A 25,388-nucleotide genomic window follows, 5' to 3' on the forward strand; every position below is an offset into this window, starting at 1 on the left:
TGAGATGTCAGTTAGATGACTGTATGGGATTTAAAAATATCCTATTACATATATGGCAGCATCAGAAGTCTCTTTAGCAACTCTCACAATATTGTATAGAGATAAAAGCAGTCAGGGCAATAACCAGAGCCATATTACTCATTTATAAAATCTCAATAAAAATTTTCTCTGAAGTAGGCTTTAACAAAGAAGAATGAGGCTCAATTGTGATGGCACGACAGACACCAAGTGCCAATGGTACAATACATTTAATACAATTCCCATACTTCTATGTGATGTTTTGTTTTTATCATGATGTTGGGGACAATAGCCACAGGGGCAGAAGTAAGCGGGTTAGAGGGTGAAAGGTTGAGTGAAGATATACAGGTATACCTTGGAAATACTGCAGGCTCAGTTCCAGATCACCAAAATAAAGCGATTCACATGAATTATTTGGCTTCCAAGTGTATATAAAAGTTATGTTTACACTATTCTGTAGTCTACTAAGTGTGCAAAGCATTATGTTAAAAAAATGTACATACCTTTACAAAAAACATAATTTACTGCTAAAAAAAGCTAGCAATCATCTGAGCCTTTAGTGAGTTGAAATCTTTTTGCTGGTGGAGGCTCTTGCCTCAATGTGGATGGCTGCTAATTGATCAGGGTGGGGTTGCTGAAGGTGGGAGGGACTGTGACTATTTCGTAAGTAGACAACAATGACATTTGCTGCATCAATTGACTCTTCCTTTCACAAAACATTTTTTTGTAGCATGTGATGCTGTTTGATAGCACTTTACTCACAGTAGAACTTCTTTCAAAATTGGAGTCAGTCTTCTCAAATTCTGCCACTACTTTATCAACTAAGTATATGTAATATTCTAAATCCTTTGTTGTCGTCTCAACAATGTTCTCAGCATCTTCACCAGAAGTAAATTTCAACTCAAGAAAGCACTTTCTTTGCTCATCCATAAGATGCAACTCCTCATCCATTCAAGTTTTATTATGAGATTTCAGAAATTCAGCAACATCTTCAGGCTCCACTTCTCATTTTAATTCTCTTGCTATTTTCACCACATCTGCAGTGACTTCTTCCAGTGACAACTTGAGCTAAAGTCATCCATGAGGGTTGAAATCAGCTTCTTCTAAACTCCTGTGAAATGTGATATTTTGACCTCTTCCCATGAATCACAAATGTTATTAATGGCGTATAGAATGGTGAATTCTTTACAGAAGGTTTTCAATTTCCTTTGCTCATATCCATCAGAAGACTTATTATTTATGGCAGCAATAACCTTACTAAATGTATTTCTTAAATAATGAGACATAAATGTTGAACTTACTCTTTGACCCAAGGGCTACAGAATGGATGTTGTATTAGCAGGTATGAAAACAACACGAGTCTCCTTGTACATCTCCAAATGAGCTCTTGGATGACCAGCTACATTATTAATGAGCAGTAATATTTTTGAAAAAAAATACATTTTTTCTGAGCACAAGGTCTCAACCCTGGGCTTAAAAATATTCAGTAAATCATGCTATAAACAGATGTGCTCTCATGCAGGCTTTATTGTTACTTTTATAGAACAAAGGCAAAGTCAATTTAGCATAATTTTTAAGGACCCTAGGATTTTCAGAATGGTAAATGAGCATTGACTTCAACTTAAAGTCACCAGCTGCATTAAACTCTAGCAAAAGAATCACCCTGTCCTTTGAAGCTTTGAAGCCAGGCGTTGACTTCTTTCTAGCTTTGAAAATCCTAGATACCATCTTCTTCAAATAGAAGGCTATTTTGTCCACATAAAAAATCTATCATTTAATATAGCCACTTTTATCAATGATCTTAGCTAGAACTTCTGGATAACTTGTGCAGCTTCTCCAACTGCACTTGCTGTCTCACCTTGTACTTGCTCTGTCTCCCAGGCTGGAATGCAATGGAGCGATCTGGGCTCACTGCAAGCTCCACCTCCCAGGTTCACGCCATTCTCCTGCCTCAGCCTCCCGAGTAGCTGAGACTACCGGCGCCCGCCACCACACCCTGCTAATTTTTTTGTATGTTTAGTGGAGACGGGATTTCACCGTGTTAGCCAGGATGGTCTTGATCTCTGGACCTCGTGATCCACCTGCCTCGGCCTCCCAAAGTGCTGGGATTACAGGTATGAGCCACCACACCCGGCTTCACCTTGGACTTTTATATTGGAGGTGGCTTCTTTCCTTAAACTTCATAAACCAACCTCGGCTGGCTTCCGACTTTTCTTCTGCAGCTTCCTTACCTCTCAGCCTTCACAGAATTGAAGAGAGTTAGGAACTTCCTCTGGATTAGCTCTTGCTTAAGGGAATATTGTGGCTGGTTAGATCTGTCTAGACCATTTAAATTTTATCCATATCAGCAGTAAGACTGCTTTGCTTTCTTTTCATCCATGTGTGCATAGGGGTAACACTTTTAATTTCCTTCAAGAATTTTTCCTTTGCATTCACACCTTGACTAACTGTCTGGTGCAAGAGGCCTAGATTTCAGCCTAACTCAGCTTTCGACATGTCTTCCTCACTAAACATAATCATTTCTAGCCTTTCATTTAAGATGAGACATGTGAGACTCTTCCTTTCACTTGAACACTTAGAGACCATTGTGGGGTTGTTAATTGGACAATTTCAATATTGGTTTGTCTCAGAACTTAAAGGTCCAAGGAGAGGGAGACAGATGTGGGGGCAGCTGGTTGGTGGAACAGTCAGAACACACACAACATTGTTTGTTATTTCATATGGGCATGACTCATGTTGCCCCCAAAAATGACAATAGTAACTTCAAAGATCATTGATCATGGATCATAGATCTCCACATATTCTTTCAGTGTGGCTTTTGTACTCTAACCAGTGTCAGCTTGTTGAGGGCAGAAATCATTTCTGATTAATCTTTCTATGCTCTCAGTGTTACTAAGTGAATGATACTTGAGCTGCAAAAATGTGATGAAATGTGAAGATATGACAGTGAGTCAAGAAAGAAGATACCTCGGGGCTTTATTCATGAAACAGTGGAGATATAAATAGGTTTAACATATAAATTGGTTGAAAGTAAATTAAATCAAACTCCCTACGCTAAAGAGTTATAATACTGTCTATTGTGATGTAAATATGATAGTTGAGTTCATAAGAAATTTTTCAATGGCAAAATGAGGCTTAGTGATGAGATTATCATCTCTAAGAAAATTCAGTCTTAAGTATTATTTTATGTCATTTTTGTTCTCCCTAAAAGTGGCCTCAAACATTCTGTCTTCATCAACATTATCCTTACCATAGTGCTACTTACACATTTTCCCAATTTATCACCAGCTGTCATGCAAAACCCAGAACAAAGCCACTCAGCCAAAGCACATGTTTAACTGTGAATTAGGCTGCTTCTTTTTAAAACAAAGGTATTATTTACCTATTGATGCTGGCTTCCATCTTAAGCCCATGATAACTGGCAACCAACAGGTTAGAAAATAAAATTTCCTAATTGATTAGGAAATTAACTAATTTTTATTATATCTAATACTTGTTGGATGTATTGTTACATCCAATACTGGTTGTGAAAACGTGTGCTGTTGCACTTGTGCTTGTTGTACTCAGTCTTGTTTAATTTGTGAAAGCATCACACATTTAAAATAACCCATTAGCTGTTTTCTAGCTGAGGATGAGTAGGTAAAGACAATTATTTCTACATTGATAGTTGGACGTAGTCATAGATAATATCTAATTCAGTGACTTTCTTCAAGATCTCAGTTTTCTACAGCTGTGTCTATGGGGTTATAGGGTGAAAGTGGGAATAGGTGGCAGTTGAGTCAAATTCTCCTCTTGTTTTCATTCAAGATGTCTACCCCTTCAATTCTTTGCTTTGTTGGGCTTTCACATGAGATTCTTTAAAAAAATGTATTCGGTGTATTTTTAAAATGAAACTTGATCTATTACAGTATATTCTAGAGTTGGCAAATATATGGAATATTTTCTATCCTTCCCATTGCATTCATGCTGAGCACATATGGCACCAAATAATGGTATTTTATCCCACAAGTTCCAAACAGACACAGTCTCAATCTGTTACAGTACTCCTGGAAACTACTATCAAGCAATTTTACATGGTGTGATCAACACTTGTTATCTTTTCTATCACTTTCTATCTTCTTTTTTCTTTAACGATTTGTAGTCTAATGCTTCCATTTTTTTCAGAAGAGAATAAAAGGCCCAGAATGGTAATGACTGTTACCAAGTCACAATGTAGCAAAATTGGTGTGTCACTTCTGACAGTTTCTCTAACTCCCAAACCAATGCATATTTTGATAATTGCCCTCATTATTTCCTCAAACATACATCCCTGTCAGAAAAAAATGATTACATAGAAAATTAAATGAGGAAAACTATTAATAATAAAATATCATGTTGGCTTGGGTTGCCTTTTTCCAGAAGCAGACCCTGAGCAAAGTATTTGAGTGCAAGCAACTTATTTCAGAGGTGATCCCAGGAAGCACAGCAAAGAAGTGGGTGAGACTGAGAAAAGAACAAAACCAGTACAGTGTGAGTTTGATGAGCATGTCATCACTGTGATAAAATGAGGTTCAATACCACTTGAGACCACTAGGAGAATGATTTGTCTCACCTGAAAAGAAAGGTGGGGTATTTCCCACAAACTCCCATGTGTAATGTGTTAAGAACAATAATCATTACAATTAAATAATGTATTACTAACTATCACAACGTTGTAGTTCTATTAGGATGAGCCTTAATGCATACAAATTTTTGCAAACTTCATGGAAGTTTCCATTTTATTTTAAATTAGTTTTTCATTAAAAATAATGGAACACTCCTTCAATCAATTAAAAATAACAGCAGATCCATCTGCTTGGAAGATGATTCTTCCTGATGCTGGCTTCCATCAGACTGGTTGACATCATTATGTTGGGTTAAGCAGTGACATGAGTAATTGTTCTTATAATGTGATCAATTCTCTTTCTTTTCCTACACACTTTCGACCTGTATTTATTCTCCATCTTGGTCATATTAAAGATTGTCGACGTTTTCCCTTGATTAATTTGACAGCACAAATGAATATCAACATGACACTATTGCCTCAAAATGGAAAAGGTAAAAAAGCAATTATGAATCACATGTTTCTTTAATATACAATTATAGATTTTGAGTTCATTTCCACTTCTGATTATGGTTATATCTTCCACCTTCCCTTTCATGCCTTGTTATACTAAAGGTCAATATGTTCATTTATTAATTACACAACAAGTGTCATGTTTACAATGGTTGTAAATGTAGTCACAGTATTTGATTTTCTTAATATAATAGAATTTATCCTCTGCTTTGGCTAATATAAGCCCACAAATGATCGTTTCATTTTCTAATAAATTAAAAGTATAATGTATACAATTGGATTCTGTCAGGCTTGATGTGTCTTTTAAACCCAGCACATTAAATTCCACTATGTATAAAAAGGACTGTATATAACATCAATAGAAAATAAACAGAACTGCCACAAAAAGCATCGACATAAATGATTAAATATACATAGCTCTTGGCATGTGGATTCCTGTTACACAGAATTGTGATTTTTAATAATGGATGATTTCAAAACCAATTTGCTAGTTACTTAATGCATCTTTGAGATTTTCCTTCCACAGAGAAGATTTAGGAGATTATAAAGTAATTAATTTGTTCACTTCTTTATTAATTTTGTAATATCACAAAGCTGTACATTAGAGGAAGTAGGTATTAACATCTCATATCATTTGATACATCCACTGAATTCCTACTCTCTTTGCAGCCTCAAGGCACCTGTGTGCTGGCAGGCTTTGCTGAGTACTACTGAAGTTTAGGCTATAAACCAATCACGCATTTGCTTTCCTTTCCTATTGCTGGCATTATACATCCACTATTAGCCAAACCCAAATCCTTCAGTATGTAGTTCTCATTTTCTGATGAAAATCCAGTGGAAAAATGGAAGTAGACATTTGCTTTTAATTTCAGGTATAATTTACAATAACTATGCTGCACTGTACAATTGGGTGATTGGTGAACTCCACCATTTTCTATTAGTGATGAAACAAGAAAAATGAAGAACCACATTTTTGCTTTGTGTTACTTTACCAATGGGCCTGAATCCATGTACCTTATAAATGAAACTGTCAATTTACTCTTCTATTATTTTAGGTGATGATTCCATTAAATTAAGACCTCAGGGGAGTTCATGTGTAAATCACAAAGGAAATAAAGCCTTTAAAATACCATGTAGGGTAACTATCATACCATCATAACTAAATATCCCAACTTTTAACAGTATAAAATAGATGAAAATGGTAACTTGGGTCAATGCATTTCCATAAACTGAATGAGGAGGAATCTTGAAAACAGTACTGTTCATGTACTATGGTTAGTAATATTAGAGTGAAGAAGGATGCAATGGAAATGATGTCACCTTAGGACTCAAACAAATGGCTTACTGGCTGTGTAAATCATTACTACTTTAAGTTAAATTTGAGTCGCTCCCTCCAGAAGAGCTGAGCAAAGGGTAAAATAATGAATAGAGAATTCATGGTCCTCAGGCACTAATAGTTTATGAATAAATCAATAACCTGAAAAGTACATCACAGCAAAATAAGCGGTGAAACAACTATTAAGAAGATTCTATGGGAGTATACACAGGGGTACATGATTCAGCCAAAAGTAAAGAAGAGGCACTAGCTACACTATTTTGGAGGATTATAAAGCATGTACCAAGTAAATGTGTGTGAGTAAGAATTGTTTATGACTGTGGGGTGGAGTCAACATTTCCAAAGGCACATGAAAAGGAAGTGTGTTACAGTCAGAGAACTATTTGTATGGCTAGGGTGAGGCATTCACATGGTGGATAAAAGATTAGACTGAGCACATGGCAGGGAAATTGTTGTAAGGTACCTTTTCTTTCATACAAGTTATTTGAATTATAGTCTATAAATAATATAAAGCCACCTGTGGATTTTGAGCAGAGGAATAACATATTAAGTTTTGTCTTTGAGAGAGATAAGCCTAGCAGCCTTGTGAAGGGTAAACTGGAGAGAAGCAAGAAGGAAAGTATGTTAGGAAGCTATGAGTATATTCAAAGTCAGATATGGGGATCCAAACTAAGGCTGTGACTGTCAGGAGATACGAAGGGCGGATGGCAGAGCTAAAAGAAATTTAGCATACAAATAGGAGAAATTAGTTACATGGCTGTCTATAAGGAGGAAATAACACTTCCTGCCTTGCTTACCTCATATGGTTGCTATGTGAATAAATTAAACATGAAAGTATTTTGTTAATTTTAAAGTTTTGTACATTTAAGGAATTAATATTATCAAGTACTTATGAATTAAAGGTACTTGGTTTAATGACATTCTTATTTGTTCACGTACAGTGAAACAACTATAAAAATTTGCTTCACTTACTCCTTAAGAGAAAAGTAGCATGCTAGGTAACTCATCTGGATTTAAATTTCTAAGTGGAAGTACTACTGAAGATCTACTCCGCATGAAGCTAGGGAAGTGTGGCAAGGGGACTCTGGCCAAGGACTAGAAGATAGAGAGACTGAGAGCACGTTTCTCAGGCATCTGTGGAACGCTTCTCCCACGAACAAGAAAGAGAAAGAAATATTTGGAACTAAAACATGGATGAGAAATAATCAACCCTAGAATAGGTTGCTAAAAAGAATTAAAATAAAAGATTCTCATAATAAGTTCAGTCTCTGAATGCAAGAAAAGTTTAGCTATAATCTGGTCTCTGGATGTTAACTCACCTAATCCATATTTAGGTTGCACATGAATAAGAGTTCAGTATTGAGAAAATTGTATTTATTCAATACAATGAATAAAATCAAGGCCAATGAAGGGACTTCTCTAATTACCATTTTGCAAAAAAAAAAAAAAAATACAGAAACTGAATTATTTAATGATATTAGAAAAAGGGGTTATCCCTAAGACCTATGGCAGAAGAACTAAAGGCAGGTAGTGACCCAAATCTGTATCACTAACTCAATTTCCTTCCAAGCAGGTACAGAAGTAGATCATGGAAAGAGTGAAATGCATAGAATCTTATAAATCTGGTTCTGATTAGAGCTCTTTCACAAGTAGCTTAATCTCACTTAGGCTCAGCTTCTAGATTTATAAACTAGGCACAAAAAAACATTTTGGAGGGGGTTGTTCTAAAGATTAGCTAAAATAATGCATGGACTGCACCTAGCATGTTAAAAATAAATAGAAAATATTAATGTACTAGTAATTATGTTTTATAAACTAAATTTTATCTCACTAAAAGAAAATATTGTAAAATTTATGTTGTTCTTCATCCATTACAGAAAATGAAAATTTTTTGAAATAGAACCAAATTTGAAATGGGAATATCCAAGTAATAATAAATGTGAAAAGAAACTGAATATAATAATAAAGTTATGAAAGAGGAAAAAATAAAATCTGATGTCAAAAACATATAGTTTTTGTTTTGTTTTGTTTCCCAGACGGAATCTCGCTCTGTCAACCAGGTTGGAGTGCAATGGCATGATCTTGACTCATTGCAACCTCCACCTCCCGGGTTCAAGCAATTCTTCTGTCTCAGCCTCCTGAGTAGCTGGGACTACAGGCACATGAGCCCAGCTAATTTTTGTATTTTTAGTAGAGACGGGGTTTCACCTTATTGGCCAGGCTGGTCTCGAACTCCTGACCTCATGATCCACTCACTTCAACCTCCCAAAGTGCTGGGATTACAGGTGTGAGTCACCATGCCCATCCCATACAGGTTTAAATATTGCATGGCCATGCTATATGAGTTTGTTAGTTGAAGATATTTTTGTTTACAAAATCAATGAGATTAATCATGCATCACTCTACACTTGCTATTAAAAATACTATGTCCTCGGGCTGGGCGCGGTGGCTCAAGCCTGTAATCCCAGCACTTTGGGAGGCCGAGACGGGCGGATCACAAGGTCAGGAGATCGAGACCATCCTGGCTAACACGGTGAAACCCCGTCTCTACTAAAAAATACAAAAAACTAGCCGGGCTAGGTGGCGGGCGCCTGTAGTCCCAGCTACTCGGGAGGCTGAGGCAGGAGAATGGCGGGAACCCGGGAGGCGGAGCTTGCAGTGAGCTGAGATCCGGCCACAGCACTCCAGCCTGGGTGACAGAGCAAGACTCCGTCTCAAAAAATAAATAAATAAATAAATAAATAAATAAATAAATAAAATTACTATGTCCTGCATTTTGTGGCCTTCCCAAAGAGACAAGGAGTTTGAGTCATGATATTAGAAAAGACTAAAGACCCTACATGGTTTACTAGAAAAAACCCTTTACTTCAGTGTCAGGAGACTTTATTACATATCTGGCCTTACTACTAACTAGAAGAAACTTAAAGGAAATGACAATTTCTCTGTAAGTCACACTTTCCTCGTCTTTCAGACTAAGATATGGGACTAAATACTCTTTAATGGACTCCGGGTTTTGAAATTCTAAGTTTCTATAAAAGATATCTGTCTAGATGTTTGCAACACATACAATAAATGTAGGGACCACATAAAAATGTAAAGATCTCATACCTATAAAAACCAAAAGTGTAAATCAATAGAAAAATGAGCATGAGATTAGAAAAGTGCACTTTTATATATTTGTGTTATAGTTCAGTAAAACATTTTAAAATTCAAGCTTGATATAATTACTTTCTTTAATCTATAAAGGGAAAGTACCAATGAAAGTTGGGAGGAAATGTTATCCTTACTCTAGATAACATCAGCATGAGCAATAAACACAAAATAATGGTTCTCAAATTCATTAGTCATTAGAAAAAATAGAAATGAAAAACACAATAAGTTACTATAGTATAACAGCCAGAAAGGCTGAAATTAAGGACTAATAATACTAAACATTGACATCTCCAGAACTTCTATAAAGTAATGATGGTTCTTTGTTTACCTACCTTGAAAAACTACTTGGCATTTTCAACTAAAGGTGAGTATTTTACTATTCTATGACCTAATAATTCTACTTCTTGGCATTTGCATAACAGAACATTTGCAAGAATATTCAAAGTGGAATTATTTTTAAGAGTTCACAAATGGAATCAATTTAAATGTTCATCCAGAGTAGATGGAATAAGTAAATTATAGTACATTTATATGATGGCATACTACATAACACTGAAAATTATGGAACCACAACTACAAGAAACAAAATAGACAGATCTCACAAATATAATGTTGAGAATTAGAAGGCAGAAACAAAAGAGTACATCTGTATGGCTTCAAGTACATAAATTTCAGGAACTGTCTATCCTAATCGATGGTGCATTAGAAGTCAGTATGACACTTATCTCTGGGAGAGTATTGACTATGAAGTGGTAAGACAAAGTTTTTGATGCTGGTAACATTCTTTTCCTGCCTTGAGTAATTACTGGGGTGTGCCCAATCTGTGAAAAATCATGAAGCTGGACACCTACTGATTTGTGAACTTTTATATATTCGTGTTATAGTTCAGTAAAATGTTTTAAAAATCAAGCTGGAGAGAATTACTTTCCTTAGTCTATAAAGGGAAATTACTAATGCATGTTGGGAGGAATTTTTCTTTTCCTTTAGCCTATATATCTAAATTACTTCACAGAGTCAGAGATATAAATAGAGATAAAAACACATACATATATGTATACATATGCATATCTATATATGTAGGAAGAGAGGAAGGGAAGAAGGGAGAGAGAAAGAGAAGGAGAGAGGGAGACTTTCTTGATAATTAAATTCTTTAGAAAATGTACCGCTTGAGAGAGAATGACTTTCTGGATGATTCAGTTCTTCAGAAAATATCTTGTTTACCTGTGTCTTTTTAATTTCCTAGGAGGAGTTGGGTGTGAGGCTGGAGATCAATTACATTGGAAGATGTTGAAATTGGATAAAACCTTATGGATTATCTAATACAATTTCTTATTGTTATAGGTTTATTTAGCAATAGATCTATTCTATCTAAGATGTTATCCTTTCAGCCCTCCTTTGTAACCTCTGAGGTCTGATTCTGTGATTAATTTAACTTTATACATGGGTGAAATATTTTCAGGTAGCTTCTAATTAAAGAGTGTTAGGCATTGAGATAAAATATGACAAGGTCTCTAAAGACAGCATAGGAAAGAGTTTCTAGGGATAGACGTACATAAACTACCAATGAGAGGTAATTGTTTTCAAATCCTCCTGAAAGTTTGCATGGTCATGCTCATGCTAGCTTTAATCATATTTAATATCATTATATGCAACTGGCTTTTACACCAGTCTAGACATTTTCCTTCTAGGTTTGATTCCAGTGAAGATGAGCAACAGGTGGAAGGCACGCTCCTTCTTATTTCAAGTGACACTTCAAATATGTCGCTTTACCTTTTACTTTGAATTACTATTTTTCACTGGATTTGCTTTCTTTCTGTTCAGTTATCATTTTGCTCTTTGATGGACTTGGCAGTTTTTTCACATCACTCATGCTAGGAACTCTGGAAGCCTCTAGCTCTGTCCTAAGCCAGCTTTACCGTCTGGATTCACAGTTGCTGTTGCTTTCTGCTTAGCTGTCACTGTAGATATTTTTCTCTTCTCATCCACATAAACCACGTTCGTCTCTAAATTCCTCAGGGACTGTATCTTAGTCATCTTGCTCTAGCACAGAGCCTGGCAGTTAGAATTTATCAATAAATATTTGTTGGATGAATGAAAAGCAGCAGAAACAACCTGTCATTTCAGTTGGTGGGCTCTAATCCTGTCTGGATGACCTAATGGAGAAATGGACTCTGTTTCCTGCCACTGTGGCCACCAAAACCAGTCCATGAATGGGTTAGCAGCCAAAGGGAGAGGAAGCTGAGATTCCTACTCACTAATGTGTCCATCACATGTAGGCTTTTACTTAATCTCCTTCTTTTTATACTTGTCATAGAATATAAATGAGTACCACATCTCCCCTAAAACCCATACAATTTCAGGTTAGCATTAGTGCCACTTTCAATAATCCGGCTTATTGTTGCTGTACCAAACAATTCTACTTACAGCATGTATAAAAGAAATCTGTATTAGTAAAAACAGACTATGATGGTCCTTATCACATTTTATCCTGGGAGTGTTACAATCAGTTGTAACAGTGTTATGACCAGAGCCGAATGATGCTGATAAGTTTATTTTCTCTACTGTTCTAAGCTCTTTGTATTCATAACCCTGTCTTCAGATTGCACCATAATGTCAATATTTCTTCTGGAAATTTGATAAGCACCATCCATTTACCTTCAAGTTTACACGGACAGCAATTAATCTCTGTGTACCACCTACATTTCCAGTTGTCATCCTGTACCTCCTCTATAAATGTTTGCTCAAAAGAACATCTCATTTTTACTTCCCATAGTACTTTTGTCTAGACAATATTTTTACCCATTTGCTTATTTACTGCAGTACACTTTAAGCTGTAACCCCAAAGCTCAAGAAAACAAGTTTTTAGAGGCCAGTCATGTTAGGCATATAATTTATATGTTTATAATTTAAGTCATCTTTTCAAAAGTAGTATATATATTGAATATTTAAAGTATTCTTGTTTTATTCAGAAGTCTCATTTTACATTGCATTTAGTATCTATAGGTCAAAATGTATGTAGTTATAAAAAAAGTTTTCTTTAAAAAGTTTGCTTTCCAAAACTACCAAAGGAGATACTGAAACATTACAGCTAACTTGAGCTTTTTCATTTAATTTAAAGATAGTGTGAACAGGTACTGAAGCCACTGTCTTACGTTTTACTAATATCGATATAGAGTGGATTAAATTTGTGAAAAGGTATATCTGCTCAGAGTCTATAAATTTCTCAAGGTCAGAAAATAAACCCTAAAAAGATTTAATTCCTCTAAAGCTTTAAGCATGCTAATATTTGTTAACTTGATCTTATAAAATGTCATTTGAGGTGTCTTTATCTCCAAACCCTAAAATATTAATTTTTATTGATCAAGTTATGAGTTTTTGCTTACTTGCAGTAACTTTATTATTTTTTCTGTTGACTCTAACATATAACAAATGAAGACATGTTCAGATATAACATGTTAAGAAGATAAATAAAACATCAACACTCATGTTAACACTGCAAATACATGAGAGTTTTATACTAAGACAGTCATCTCCTCCCTCTGACTTACGTTTTCCTGAAGGACATTTACATAGCACAAATATTTTAAAGACTTTTGGCTATTTGATGACACCTTGAACATATACTTTGAATCTAAAGGAAAGGAGAGTCATATTTATCTCCTTTCTAAAACAATTCAAATATGATGTGTCCTTATTTGCTAAGCTGAAAGTAAGATGAAGTCAAATAAATGGAAAATCAAATATTTTTAAACTTCTAGGAGATTTTGTTTGCTTTTTTGTTATTTTAATAAGAGAAACAAAGTAAAACATGTAAAAACGCAAAATCTCACCCAGCATCCTCTTACAAAATGCTCAATTTTCAAATAAGCAGTAATATTTGTTCTATTTATTACTGGTCTTTAAGAGAAATAGACTGAAAAAAGAATATCTTGGAAGGCTAGTGTACTTTCATAATTCCCTGAGAAGCCCAGTGATTATGAGTAATGTGAACCAGAGTTCAATATTCTTCCCCTTGGAATCAGGAAAAAGAAAGTCCTTTAAAAGATCAAGATCTTTGATAGCAGTAACAAGATCTAAATTTGCCAGGGGTAGAGCTGTCCTCTTATCAATTTCAGGCAAGAAGCAATCTTTTCCTGTGTAGTGAAAGGCAAGCCAACTAAAGAAAAAAATATGTGTGACTTCAATTACATAAAATTGACTAGATGGTTGAGAAATAATACTTTCACAGATTTCTTTCTTTCTGTAAAACTTTACTTGTATGTTGGTTCTTATTTCATTCAGAGATATATTAAGAGCAAATGAAATTGTTTTCAAATACACAGAAAAACTCCCCCATGACAACTTTTTCTCAATTGCCTCTTTTGCTTTTCCTCAGTTTTATCCTCTTCAGTGGGTCTCCCTCACCACTCCATATTCCTATGCCAACAGGAAGAATTTCTTTCAGACCCCTAAGCCTTGTATCTGTTACCATAGAGGCAGGCATCACAAAATAGCTGCTGAGGAACATCCTCATGGAAATACAATAAGAATCCTATGGGTTTTACAGGAATTTCCAGTGCTACCAGTGAGCAGAAATTGTATCTTTCTCTAGAAAAAAAAAATGTGTGGATTTTAGTTGCACGTTACGGAACTATGGAGATTGTAATATTTGGTGGTAAATTCAGAACCCCTCAGCTTTATGCTTAGAATTTGATTATAGTTTCTCCTATGATGTAAAAAACAATCCCTTCTCATATCCCTATGTTCAGGAAAATATAAATGACTCATTGCCAATTCTTAAATTTAGCATGTCTTATCAATCATTTACTAAAACCCTTAATTGTTCTTTTATAGTGCACTGCATTTATTTTATCTTGATCCCTTCTAGAACATATTTGATCAAGAACACACTCATATTGTTATAAAAGTAAGTCTCTAAAACTGTGCAATTCCAAAACTGCTGAGAGAGTCTATAAACCCACAAAGAGAGAAGAGGGTAGCTGCAAGAAGAAAATTCCACTCACTTTACCTTGTTTTCCACTGACTTTCACCCTTTCTGTAAGTCTACTGAAATCATTCACTAACAGAAAAGTGGCAATAAAAATAACTGAATCCTACCAAATAGGTACATTCAGCAAGATTAATGGAGTCTAACTAGGCAGATATTATACATAAGTCAATGATTGCAGAAACTTCAATTTTTTATAGCAACATTAAATAAACATTTCTCAACAAGTAAATTATCTCAATAGACTAACAGCCAAATGAAACCATCTTTATCTGTTAGGCTGCATATTTGAACTACTTTTCCAAGTCTCTAGTACTTAAGTAGTATGGGTGGTTACAATTTCTGTTTATGGTATGGAACTGTTATTTAACTGTGACATTGCTTATTGAGATACTTGAGTCAATAAGCAAAAAACAAAATTTCTTTATAGTCTAGAGATGAGACGAGCAAACTTTTCCTATCAAGGGCCCGACAGTAAATATTCCGGCTTTGTGGCCCACATGGTCTCTGTCATAAGTACTTAACTGTGTTTTAGCATGAAAGCAGTCATATATAGTATATAAACAAATAAATGGGTGTGGCTGTCTTCCAAATAAACTTTATAGACTCTTAAATTGAAATTTTATATAATTTCATGTGTCAGAAATATTCTTGAAATGAAACAATTCAGAAATGTGAAAACCATTTTAACTGACTGGTCAAACAGTAATAGATGTGACATGTGGGCTATCATTTACTGCCCCCTAGCCTGGATGACGCAAGTGGAGTAGAGACACTCAGAAAAGTAAGTGTCTAAAAAAAAGAACATGTTTTTAAAAGAAATGATTGGACTCACAGATTCTTAGTTAAAAATTATCTCAGACATCTTGAATTTCCATTTATTACAGAAACTCCATTCTTAACACTGAACACTTTAGGAACAAGGAGTGCAGTATCTCACAAAGTAGTCAATTCTCTGCTCACAACATTAACTGGAAGAATACTTTTCCATTGCTACCATAAAGGTGCAAGTGAGTCTAAACCCTCTTCTGCATTATAGCACAGCTAATATTTGAAATCAACTTAATTTTATCTATTTTTTTCCTTCAAGTATTCTTCAACTTTTCACTTTTCTAGTACTTTCCATGCCCCTCAAATGTTATAGTTTGTAGGACCTTATAGCATTCGGGCACTTTCCACTGAACATACCCCCAAATGTTAAGGTTCCTCTTAGAGCATGGTGTCCTTCTAAAATATGTATATGTTACCATATATAATATATGCATATACCATATATATCATATATATCATATATATATACAGACACACCATATATATATGTATCCTTCTAAAATTTGTTCTCATTTTTTCATTTCCTTTTTCAGGACACATGTCCAACAATATTGCTTTGTTTCATTGTATTTTGATGTCATATGAATTATGACTGAGAATAATGATGACCAACAAAATCAGTAAGATTTATTCAATTAATTGTTGTTAAGCTTTAACTCTCTCAGGTCCTGTACTTGCCAGATTGATTTTATGAACCTTAGCTTAGGATGTTATATTTATTCCTATTACAATTATTCTCTTTGACCTCACCACAGTTTTTAGGTGGTCATAATGCTTTGGCACCCTAATAGTTCAATGTATTTGTTTTCCTTCCCAGCTAGACAGGCTATCTGGATCGTGCTTCAGTTTTTGGATATTAATATTTCACAGGCCAAGTAGGTTCAAGAACAGAGACATAAAGCACATTACAGAAGATTAGGTTCAAGTCAGATGGAGCCAATTTTATAGAACTATGCTATAGTCCTGTGAAAGGCCCTCTTCCTGGTTTACAGTGATTCATTAATTGATACATCACAGGCAGGGTAATTTAGCAAGCTGATTTACTGGCCAGACTCTTATGTCAAAAAGAAAACATTTCTCCATTTTCACCTTATGGGCATAATAAAAATCTTTGCCAAAGTCCATGCTGTAATCAAGATAACTAGCCATATTACATATTTTTCAGGTAACATTGGAGAATCACAGCATATATTACCTTTGCACTCTTTCTAAACCATCTCACCTTCAGGAATTGTCAGTTACTCCCAGTGAAGAAAAAATATTGCATATTTTTCTGGAAAAAATATTTCCAGTTTTAAGTAATTATTTACTCTCCACAATCTAATTATGGACTTTCTTTCCTATTTTTCACTTTATTAACTCCAGGACCAACTAAAATATTGTTGTGGCTTTCTCTTTTTAAATAGTTATGACTTTTTTTTTTTTTTGAAAGAGAGAGAGTGTGTGTGTGTGTGTATGTGTATGCACATGCTTAAGTGGTTTGTTTTTATTTGCTTTTTCCTTCTTAAAAGATGGATTATATGATAATGGGAGGATAATAGGATGGAGCAAGCTTCTCAGACAAAACATTTCAAAGCATATTTCTTAACCGATAGTGTCTTCCCCTGCTCATCTTTCTGAAGAGCAACACACCTGAGAGGCAGCTACTCTATCTCATGTGGAAAATTTCACTTGATAGTCTTATCACAAAAAGAGAAATAAAGGAGATTTTTTACTTAAAAAATAATGATGTTCAATAAGATTCTTACCTAAAAGAGATAAATAATTGTTTTAGACTATAAATGCCTTAGAGAAAACAATCTGAGTTTGAGAGAACTGGGGAAAACTCACATAGATGTACAAAAGTCACTAATTCTGGATTTAAAAATATATTAAAATGTTTATAGTCTATTTCATTGTGTCCCACTTCTCTTTCACACCTTCTTTCTATTTATATGCATTTCTCCTTCATCGTTTTTTCTCCCTTGAATCACTTCAGAAGACACAGGATTAAGCAATTGGGATTTGAAGACTTCACGTGGTCTCATCACTCTGCAAGCTGACCCTGTTTTAGAGCAAGAAATATTGGCAGACATTTCCAGCTCTTACAATGCATTTATCAATAAGCGTTTGCCTGCTCTTCAGGTGCGTGGCATATAGACTTTACGATTTCATTAATAATCAACAGCTAGTGCCACCTAGCGTCTGTCCAATCCATTCATCAGTGGGACCAAATACAGAGCACTTTGTAACCACAAATGAAGCAAGCCTAAACTATAAACAAATACAAAAACATAGTTTGGGGATTCCAGTGGCGGATTTAAATTACACTATCTTCATTGAAAAAGAAAAACCTTCTTTTAAAAGTAACTATGGTAACAAGAGTGTGAGGCTAGAAGGAAGCTCACATTTTTTCAAAGGAGACAATTCACGAAAGGAGAGTCCTACTAAAGATGCAATGTAAAAGAGTTTTTACAGTCTCAAATTGTCACTTAAAACAGTTATAAAAAGTTGAAAAGTAACATTGGCCAAAGAGGGCTGTATTTAAAACAACAGTGTAGACAGAGCTGATTTTTCTCAACCAGTCACAAAATAACCCTGTAGCATTTGGATGCAAAATTCTGTAAGTCTTTGAGCTTCCCAAAGATTAACCAAGTTCTGTAACACACTATACAAAAGCATCTACAGTACTTAAAAGTATTAAATGGAAATAATCAGAGTGCCTGAGCCACATTATAAAAAAAATTCTTTGCTGCTAAAATGATACATCTAGAAAACTATTTTCTTTCCTGCTGTATATATGAATTATGAATGATATATTCAGCCATGGTAATGTATGCCTCAAGGTTAAAAAGTACTCGTCCAAATCCCTGAGTATTTTTCAAACCAGAAGTTAGCAATTATTTTGGAGAAATCCTAGTATAATTAGCCCACCACTTGCTAATTAATTTACTGATATTTAAATACATGTTGTTTGTAACTCACCCTTTCTAAGAGGAATACGTAATTGAAAACCATGGAAGAACATTCAGAAAAAAAGTTACATAACAGTCAATAGTGTTCCTTAACCAGACTGACTGGGATATTACAATTACTACAGAAAAGGCACAGCACATACGAGTAGCACTGTGTACACTGAAAGGTCATATTAGAGGTACATATACGATAGTCTATTAACTTGGATGATTTAGCTACTCAGGCTATTGAGGAGACTGGGTAGAGAGCCGAAAGATTCTGTATTACATAGACAGTTAATAATCAGGCTTTTCACACTTAGGAAAATCTATTTCTATATTATTTAACATCTGTTTTAAACAATCACTTGTTAAATGTTTGAATGTTTTATTTTCTTGTTACCCTAGTGGTGATAAAAATTATTTCAATATGTTCAGTCTGATTACAGTCACTGACAGATCCCCATGACAGCATGTGAAGATAGGTTACAGAAAGGATGCATAGTTTATACAAAAAGCATAAATTGCTCCCCTTTCTCCAAAAACTTTATTTTTGGAGCCAAATACCGTCCATGCTCATTCTCCATTTGCTTAAAAGTACTTATAATTCTAATCCACTGATTGTAGGGGAAAGAAATATTGCAAAAGAGAGAAAGCGTCCTAAAAATTGTACGCAGGCAAGAAAGAATGTAAGACAAAACTCATTAAAAGGCAAAATAAATAAATAAATAAATGCTCACATTTTCAATAATTTATCATTTCTGTCATTTTTCATTAACAGCCTTCAAAGCCCTATCTGAAACAAGCTGATACAGAGAAATTAAGAGCAGTAATCAAGCGAGAAATGATAGACCAGCTGGGTCGACATCAACTTGGCAAAACGTGAATACAGTTCAATAGCTGAAACAGATGCTAGAGTTGTTGAAAAACCCTGCAGGAGATATTGATATATTTTCTTCATATAATGCAGAATGACTGAATAAATGTCAAAAGCTAGAAATTGATGAGGAGAAATGACTGACAGCCAAACTCCTTATAAAATAGAAACCAAGTGTAACAATTTTCAACCTACCCAAACATTCTATACATTCTCATTTCTCTCAATGTCTGAATATGCCAATACATCAATCAGTTCTTACAACTAAACTGCATATAACTAAGCTGGGGTAGATTTCCCCATAGATTTTTTTCCCCCTGTCATCATCTACCTGAAGAAACCTAGACTCTTGAACAATACTTTATTCTAAAATCTTCTAACACTGATTTCTATCCCAGAAGTGTTTTCCTGAGGTTGGAGGCAAGCACACCCCCTCCCCAAAATCTAATGCAGCACAAGGCAATTTTAAAATCCATTCTGTAAAAGCAACACTGTTTGCAGAGTTTGAAGAGCTCGGCAACAAACCCCAGCTACCAACAGCTGCTTGTTCAAACATATGCTTTGTCATGGCCAGCTTCTAATTGTATTCATAATGATGTAATAGCTTTAATAATCCTACCTTCCATGCCAGCTGTTTTTCCTGTCACTCCATCATGCCAATAAGTTGGCTGCTGTAACAAATCAAGATAGTGCAAAACAGCATCTTTCTCCTGATTCTGTCATCTTCCTGAAAGCATTCTATTACTGCCGACTGCTGGGAACCAGAAAGTCTATTTGAATTCCAACAGCTCCCCTTTCGCATGATTCAAGTTAGGTTAGGTGGGCATGCCTAACATGATTCTCTCAGTCATTTATTATGCAGCTGCTACAACGTCGGTGTGGTAACCACTCTGACTATCTGATACGTCAGTCGAACAAAACCTGTACCTCGGAGCAAACACATGAGCCAGAGCAGCGTTCTGCATTTAACGAGCATTCTTCCTGCCTAAAAAACAGTGGATCTGCAAATCTCTTTCAGTATCTACTCGCTCTTCCATACAGATGCAAAATCTTTGGATTAGATTATTTTCCTAAGTGTAACAAGAGTAGAGTTCCTTGCCAAACATTATATTATTCATACTGAAATTTTGGCTGATTTTTACGTATCTTCACAGCATTTTAAGGGTAAAAACTCTCTTCTGAATTGTACTTTTGAAATAAGATGCTGTGTGCTCAGCTCCACATCTCTGCTTTATTATAAAATATAACATGCACTTTCTCAAATGGAACTTGCCTCTTGTGACTCTATAGCAAATTTTCAAATAAGAGGATATTTCAAGAAAATATTATTTATTTTGCACATTGGAGATATTTCAAGTCTGGCACTCTGTGTGTTTCTCCCAAGGGTAGACTTTATACTTGATATTTTGACTTTAGATGAGTGATTTCTTCACAAAGTAAGAATCTAGATTAGCTGAATCTCCTACACAACGTCTTTAGCAAGTAAATAAATGCTAGTCAGGAAAATGCATTTTGTATTTAAAAAATACTAACCGTGAATCAGTATTTGTTAAAAGAAACTGTAATTGTTATCAATTATACAGTATAATTTTATCTAAAACTTCTAAGTTTGCCTGTCTTGGGGCATTTATGGTTTGAAATTATAACACAAGAAAGTTTAAGTGTTTTCATGAGAAAAACTGATAAAATCTTATGTTGCCTCTCAGATTTCTATTAGGTATTTAGTTTGTTAGTGAAGCTATCCCCCACCACCACAAAAAGTAAATAGACAGCTCGTTTCATAGCTACATTATGAAATTATAAGGAATAACTCATTTAGCATATGTGAAATATGCCAATATCACTATTCTGAAATAATGTTTTCCTAAGGGGTATGGGGTATGGGTGTGTGTGTGTGTGTGTGTATGTGTGTACTCATACATTTTAGCTATTCTACTTCCATTTGATTGTTATGTAACAAACACAAATAATCCCTATAGATTAAGATATACACAATAATCAGTAACTTATAGTTTATTATATATAATTTATAAATGCAAGAAATAAACCTGAAAGACAAGTTGAGTCCATATGAATCCACCAAGATTTCTCTAAAATAATATACCTATCATTCCACAAAACTCTGAAAATACTGGTATATCAACTACTGCTTTTTTACACAAAAAGTCTTTTGTGATTAGCGTATCTATTTTTGAGATTGAGAATAGCATAAATGCCATGTGTTTTTTGTTGTATTCTTGGCTTCTACTAGCCTCTCCAGTTTCAACTCTTGCCTCTCTTCCTCTTTATACTGTATTCCAGCCACAATGGACTTCTATTTGTTCCTCTAAAATACTGGACTCCTTCTTATTTCAGATATTTTCCACATTCTGTTTCACCTATTCATAAGTCTGTCTTGAGGCTTGTGAAAATTAATATTTTTGGTAAAAATGTATGTAAGTTGTACAACATGTTTCAATATACGTATAGTGAAATGATTACTAAAGTACAGCTAATTAACATATCCATTCTCTTACATGGTTACCCTTTTTTTTGTGTATTTGGTGATAACACTCAAGATCTACTCTCTTAGTGCACACGGTAGTGTTATTAACTATAGTCCCTATCCTGTACATTAGATCTCTAGAACTTATTCATCCTAATAATGAAAACTCTGTACCCTTTGACCAATATCTTCCCATTCTCCCCCTCTCTCTGCCCTTGGTAACAATCAATCTACCTTCTGCTTCTTCATAGTTGACTGTTTAGATTCTACATATAAGTGAGATCATGCAGTATTATTCTTCCTGTGTCTGGCTTATTTCACTTAGTGTAATGTTCTCCAGGTTCACCCACATTATCAAAAAATAGCAGGATTTCCTTCCTTTGTAGGCTAAATATTATTTTATTTATTTTACATATATCTCAATTTATTAATTTATCTGTTGATGTACATTCAGATTGTTTTCATACCTTAGCTATTGTGAATAACTGCACTGAACATGGGAGTGCAGATATCTCATCTAGATACTGATTTCACTTCCTTTTTATATATACCCAAAAGAGTGGTAGTTTGATCCTAGGGCATTGATATTTTAACTTTTTGAGGAATCTCCATACTGTTTTCCATAATGGCTATACAAATTTACATTCCTGCCAACAATGTATAAAGATTCCCTTTTACGCACATTCTTGCCAAAACTTGCTATTTTTTGTCTTTTTTATAATAGCCATCCTAACAAGTTTGAGGTGATATTTCACTGTTGCTTTAATTTGCATTTCCCCAATGATTAGTGCTTTTGAGAATCTTTTCATATATCTGTTGGCCATTTGTATGTCTTCTTTGGAGAACTGTCTATTCAGGGGCTTTGCCTATTTTTAATCAGATTTTTTGGGTTTTGTGTGTTTTGCTTGAGCTCTGAGTTCCTCATATATTTTGGATGAAAGCTGCATATTGGTCATGTGGTTTGCTAATATATTCTCCCATTCCACAGTTGTCTCTTCACTCTGCTAATTGTTTCCCGTGCTATACAGAAGGTTTATAGTTTGTCATAGTACAACTTGTTCAATTTTTATTTTACTGTCTGTGCTTTTTATGTCATATCTAAAAAATCATTGCCAAGAAAAATTTCAAAAAGTTTTTCTTTCATGCACTTTCTTCTAGGAATTTTGTAGTTTCAGATCTTACATTTAAATCTTTAATAAATTTTTAGTTGACTTTTGTTGTGTGATGTAAGATAAGCATCCAAATTTATTCTTTTGCATGTGTATATCCAGTTTTTCAAACCCCATTTATTAAAGAGATTATCCTTTCCTCATAGTGTACTCTTATTGCCCTTCTCAAAATTTAGTTCACCATATATGAATGGGTTTATTTATGGGCCCTCCATTCTGTTGCATTGGTCTATATGTCTGCTTTTATGCCAGTACTATATTATTTTCATTACTAAAGCTTTGTCATATAATTCAAAATCAGGAAGTATGATGCCTTCAATGTTGCTTATCCTTCTCAAGATTGCTTTGGCTATTCTATTTCTTTTGTTGTTGCATATGAATTTTAGATTTTTTAAAAATCTACAAAAAATGCTATTGGCATTTTGATAGAGGTTGTGTTGAATCTGTAAATTGCTTTGAGTAGCATGGACATTTTAACAATATTAATTCTTCTAGCGCATGAACACAGAACATACGCCCATTTGTGTCTTTTAAAATTTCTTAAATCAGGCCAGGCACGGTGGCTCATGCCTGTAATCCCAGCACTTTGGGAGGCTGAGGCAGGTGGATCACCTTAAGTGAGGAGTTTGAGACCAGCCTGACTAACATGGTGAAACCACATCTCTACTAAAAATACAAAAATGAGCCGGACGTAGTGGTAGGCGCCTGTAATCCCAGCTACTCGGGAGGTTGAGGTGGGAGAATCGCTTGAACCCGAAGGTAGAGGTTGTGGTGAGCAGAGATCCCACCATTACACTCCAGCCTGGGAGCCAGACTCCATCTCAAAAAAAAAAAAAAAAAAAAAAAAAAAAAAAATCTTTAATCAATGCTTTATAGTTTTTACTGTATAAATATTTCACCATTTTAGTTAAATTTATTCCTATTTTATTCTTTCTGATGATATTGTAAATGAAATTGCTTTCTAAGTGCCATTAACAGATAAATGGATAAAAAAGTGGTATACACACACACAGACACACACACCAGAATATTCATTTATATAAAAGAAATCTTACCATTTGCAACAACATGGACAGAACTGAAGGACATTTTGTTAAGTGAAATAAGTCAGGCACAGAAAGACAAATATTACATGTTCTCACTCATATGTGGGAGCTAAAATAATTGATCTCATGGAGGTAGTGAGTACAATGATGGTTACGAGAGTCTGAGAAGGGTAGTGAAGAGAAGGGGATGAAGAGAGGATAGTTAATGGGTATGATACAAAAGTACAGTTAGATAAAAGAAATAAACTCTAGTGTTTGATAGCATGGTAGGGCAGCTATAGTTAACATGAATTTATAGTATATTTCAAAATTGCCAGAAGAGAAGATTTGGACTGTTCCCATTACAAAGAAATGATAAATATTTGAGATGATGGACATCCTAATTACCCTGATTTGATCATTACACATTGTATGCATATATTGGAATATCACATGTACCCCACAAATGTGTAAAGTATTAATAAAAAGCTAAATCTAAACATTTTATTGATTTCCTTTTCAAAATGAAATCAACTGATTTCATTTTTTAGAGGAAAGAAATGCTACCAATGTTTGTATGTTGATTTTGTATCTAGCAATTTTACTGAATTCATTGATTAGTTCTGACAATTTTTTAATGAAATCATTAGGGCCTTCTACATATAGAATCGTGGCATCTACAAACAGATAATTTTACTTCTTCCTTTCCAATTCCATTGCCTTTTATTTCTTTCTCTTGCCTAATTGCTCTGACTAGGACTTCCAATACTATGTTGAACAGAAGTGTTGCTCATGGGAATTCTTACGTTGTACCAGATCTTAGAGGAAAAGCTTTCAATTCTTTCCCCATTGATTACAATGTTAGCTATGGATTTTTCATAAATGGCCTTTATTATGTTGATGCAAGATCATTCTACACTTTATTTTGTTGAGAGTTTTCAATTTAACCATGAATATATGTTGAACTTTTACAAATGTTTTTTTCTGCATCTATTAAGATGGTCATGTGGTTCTTGTCTTTTATTCTGCTTATGTGATATATCACATTGATTGATTTGCATGCCATACCAACCTTGCATCCTGGAGATAAATCCCACCTGATCATGGTATATAATCCTTTTGATGTACTGTTGAATTTGTTTTGCTAGTATTTTATTCAGGATTTTTGGATCTATACACATCAGAGATACCGTCCTGTAGTATTCTTTTATTGTGGTATCTTTTTCTGGCTTTGGTGCCAGTGTGATTCTGGCTTCATAAAATGAGTTTGGAAGTGTTTCCTCTTCTCATTTTTTTTTTTTTTGCAAGAGTTAAAGAAGAATTGGTATTAATTATTTTTGAATGTTTGATAGAATAAATCTGTGAAGGTATCTAGTCCAAGGGTTTTCTTTGTTGAGAAATTTTTCATTACTGCTTCAATCTCTTTGTTAATGGTCTGTTCAGACTTTCTATTTCTTCTTGATTCAGCCTTAGTAAGTT

General features: G+C 34.6%; 1 protein-coding gene across 2 annotated transcripts in view; it reads right to left on the reverse strand.

The window, feature by feature from the left end:
• The window catches only part of DMD (dystrophin), a 2,269,491-nt gene extending 2,249,438 nt beyond the window's left edge, over nt 1–20,053 (reverse strand). The window contains exon 1 of one of the 2 annotated variants that reach the window (XM_050777140.1): nt 19,850–20,053. In XM_050777140.1, the coding sequence (XP_050633097.1) occupies nt 19,850–19,856 (7 nt within the window). In that variant the 5' untranslated portion in view covers nt 19,857–20,053. The remainder of the gene's footprint in view (nt 1–19,849) is intronic. The other variant, XM_050777144.1, reaches the window with a different exon arrangement.
• Nucleotides 20,054–25,388: the final 5,335 nt, after the last annotated feature.

The sequence above is a fragment of the Macaca thibetana genome, chromosome X, assembly GCF_024542745.1.
Source record: "Macaca thibetana thibetana isolate TM-01 chromosome X, ASM2454274v1, whole genome shotgun sequence".
NCBI lineage: Eukaryota > Metazoa > Chordata > Mammalia > Primates > Cercopithecidae > Macaca > Macaca thibetana.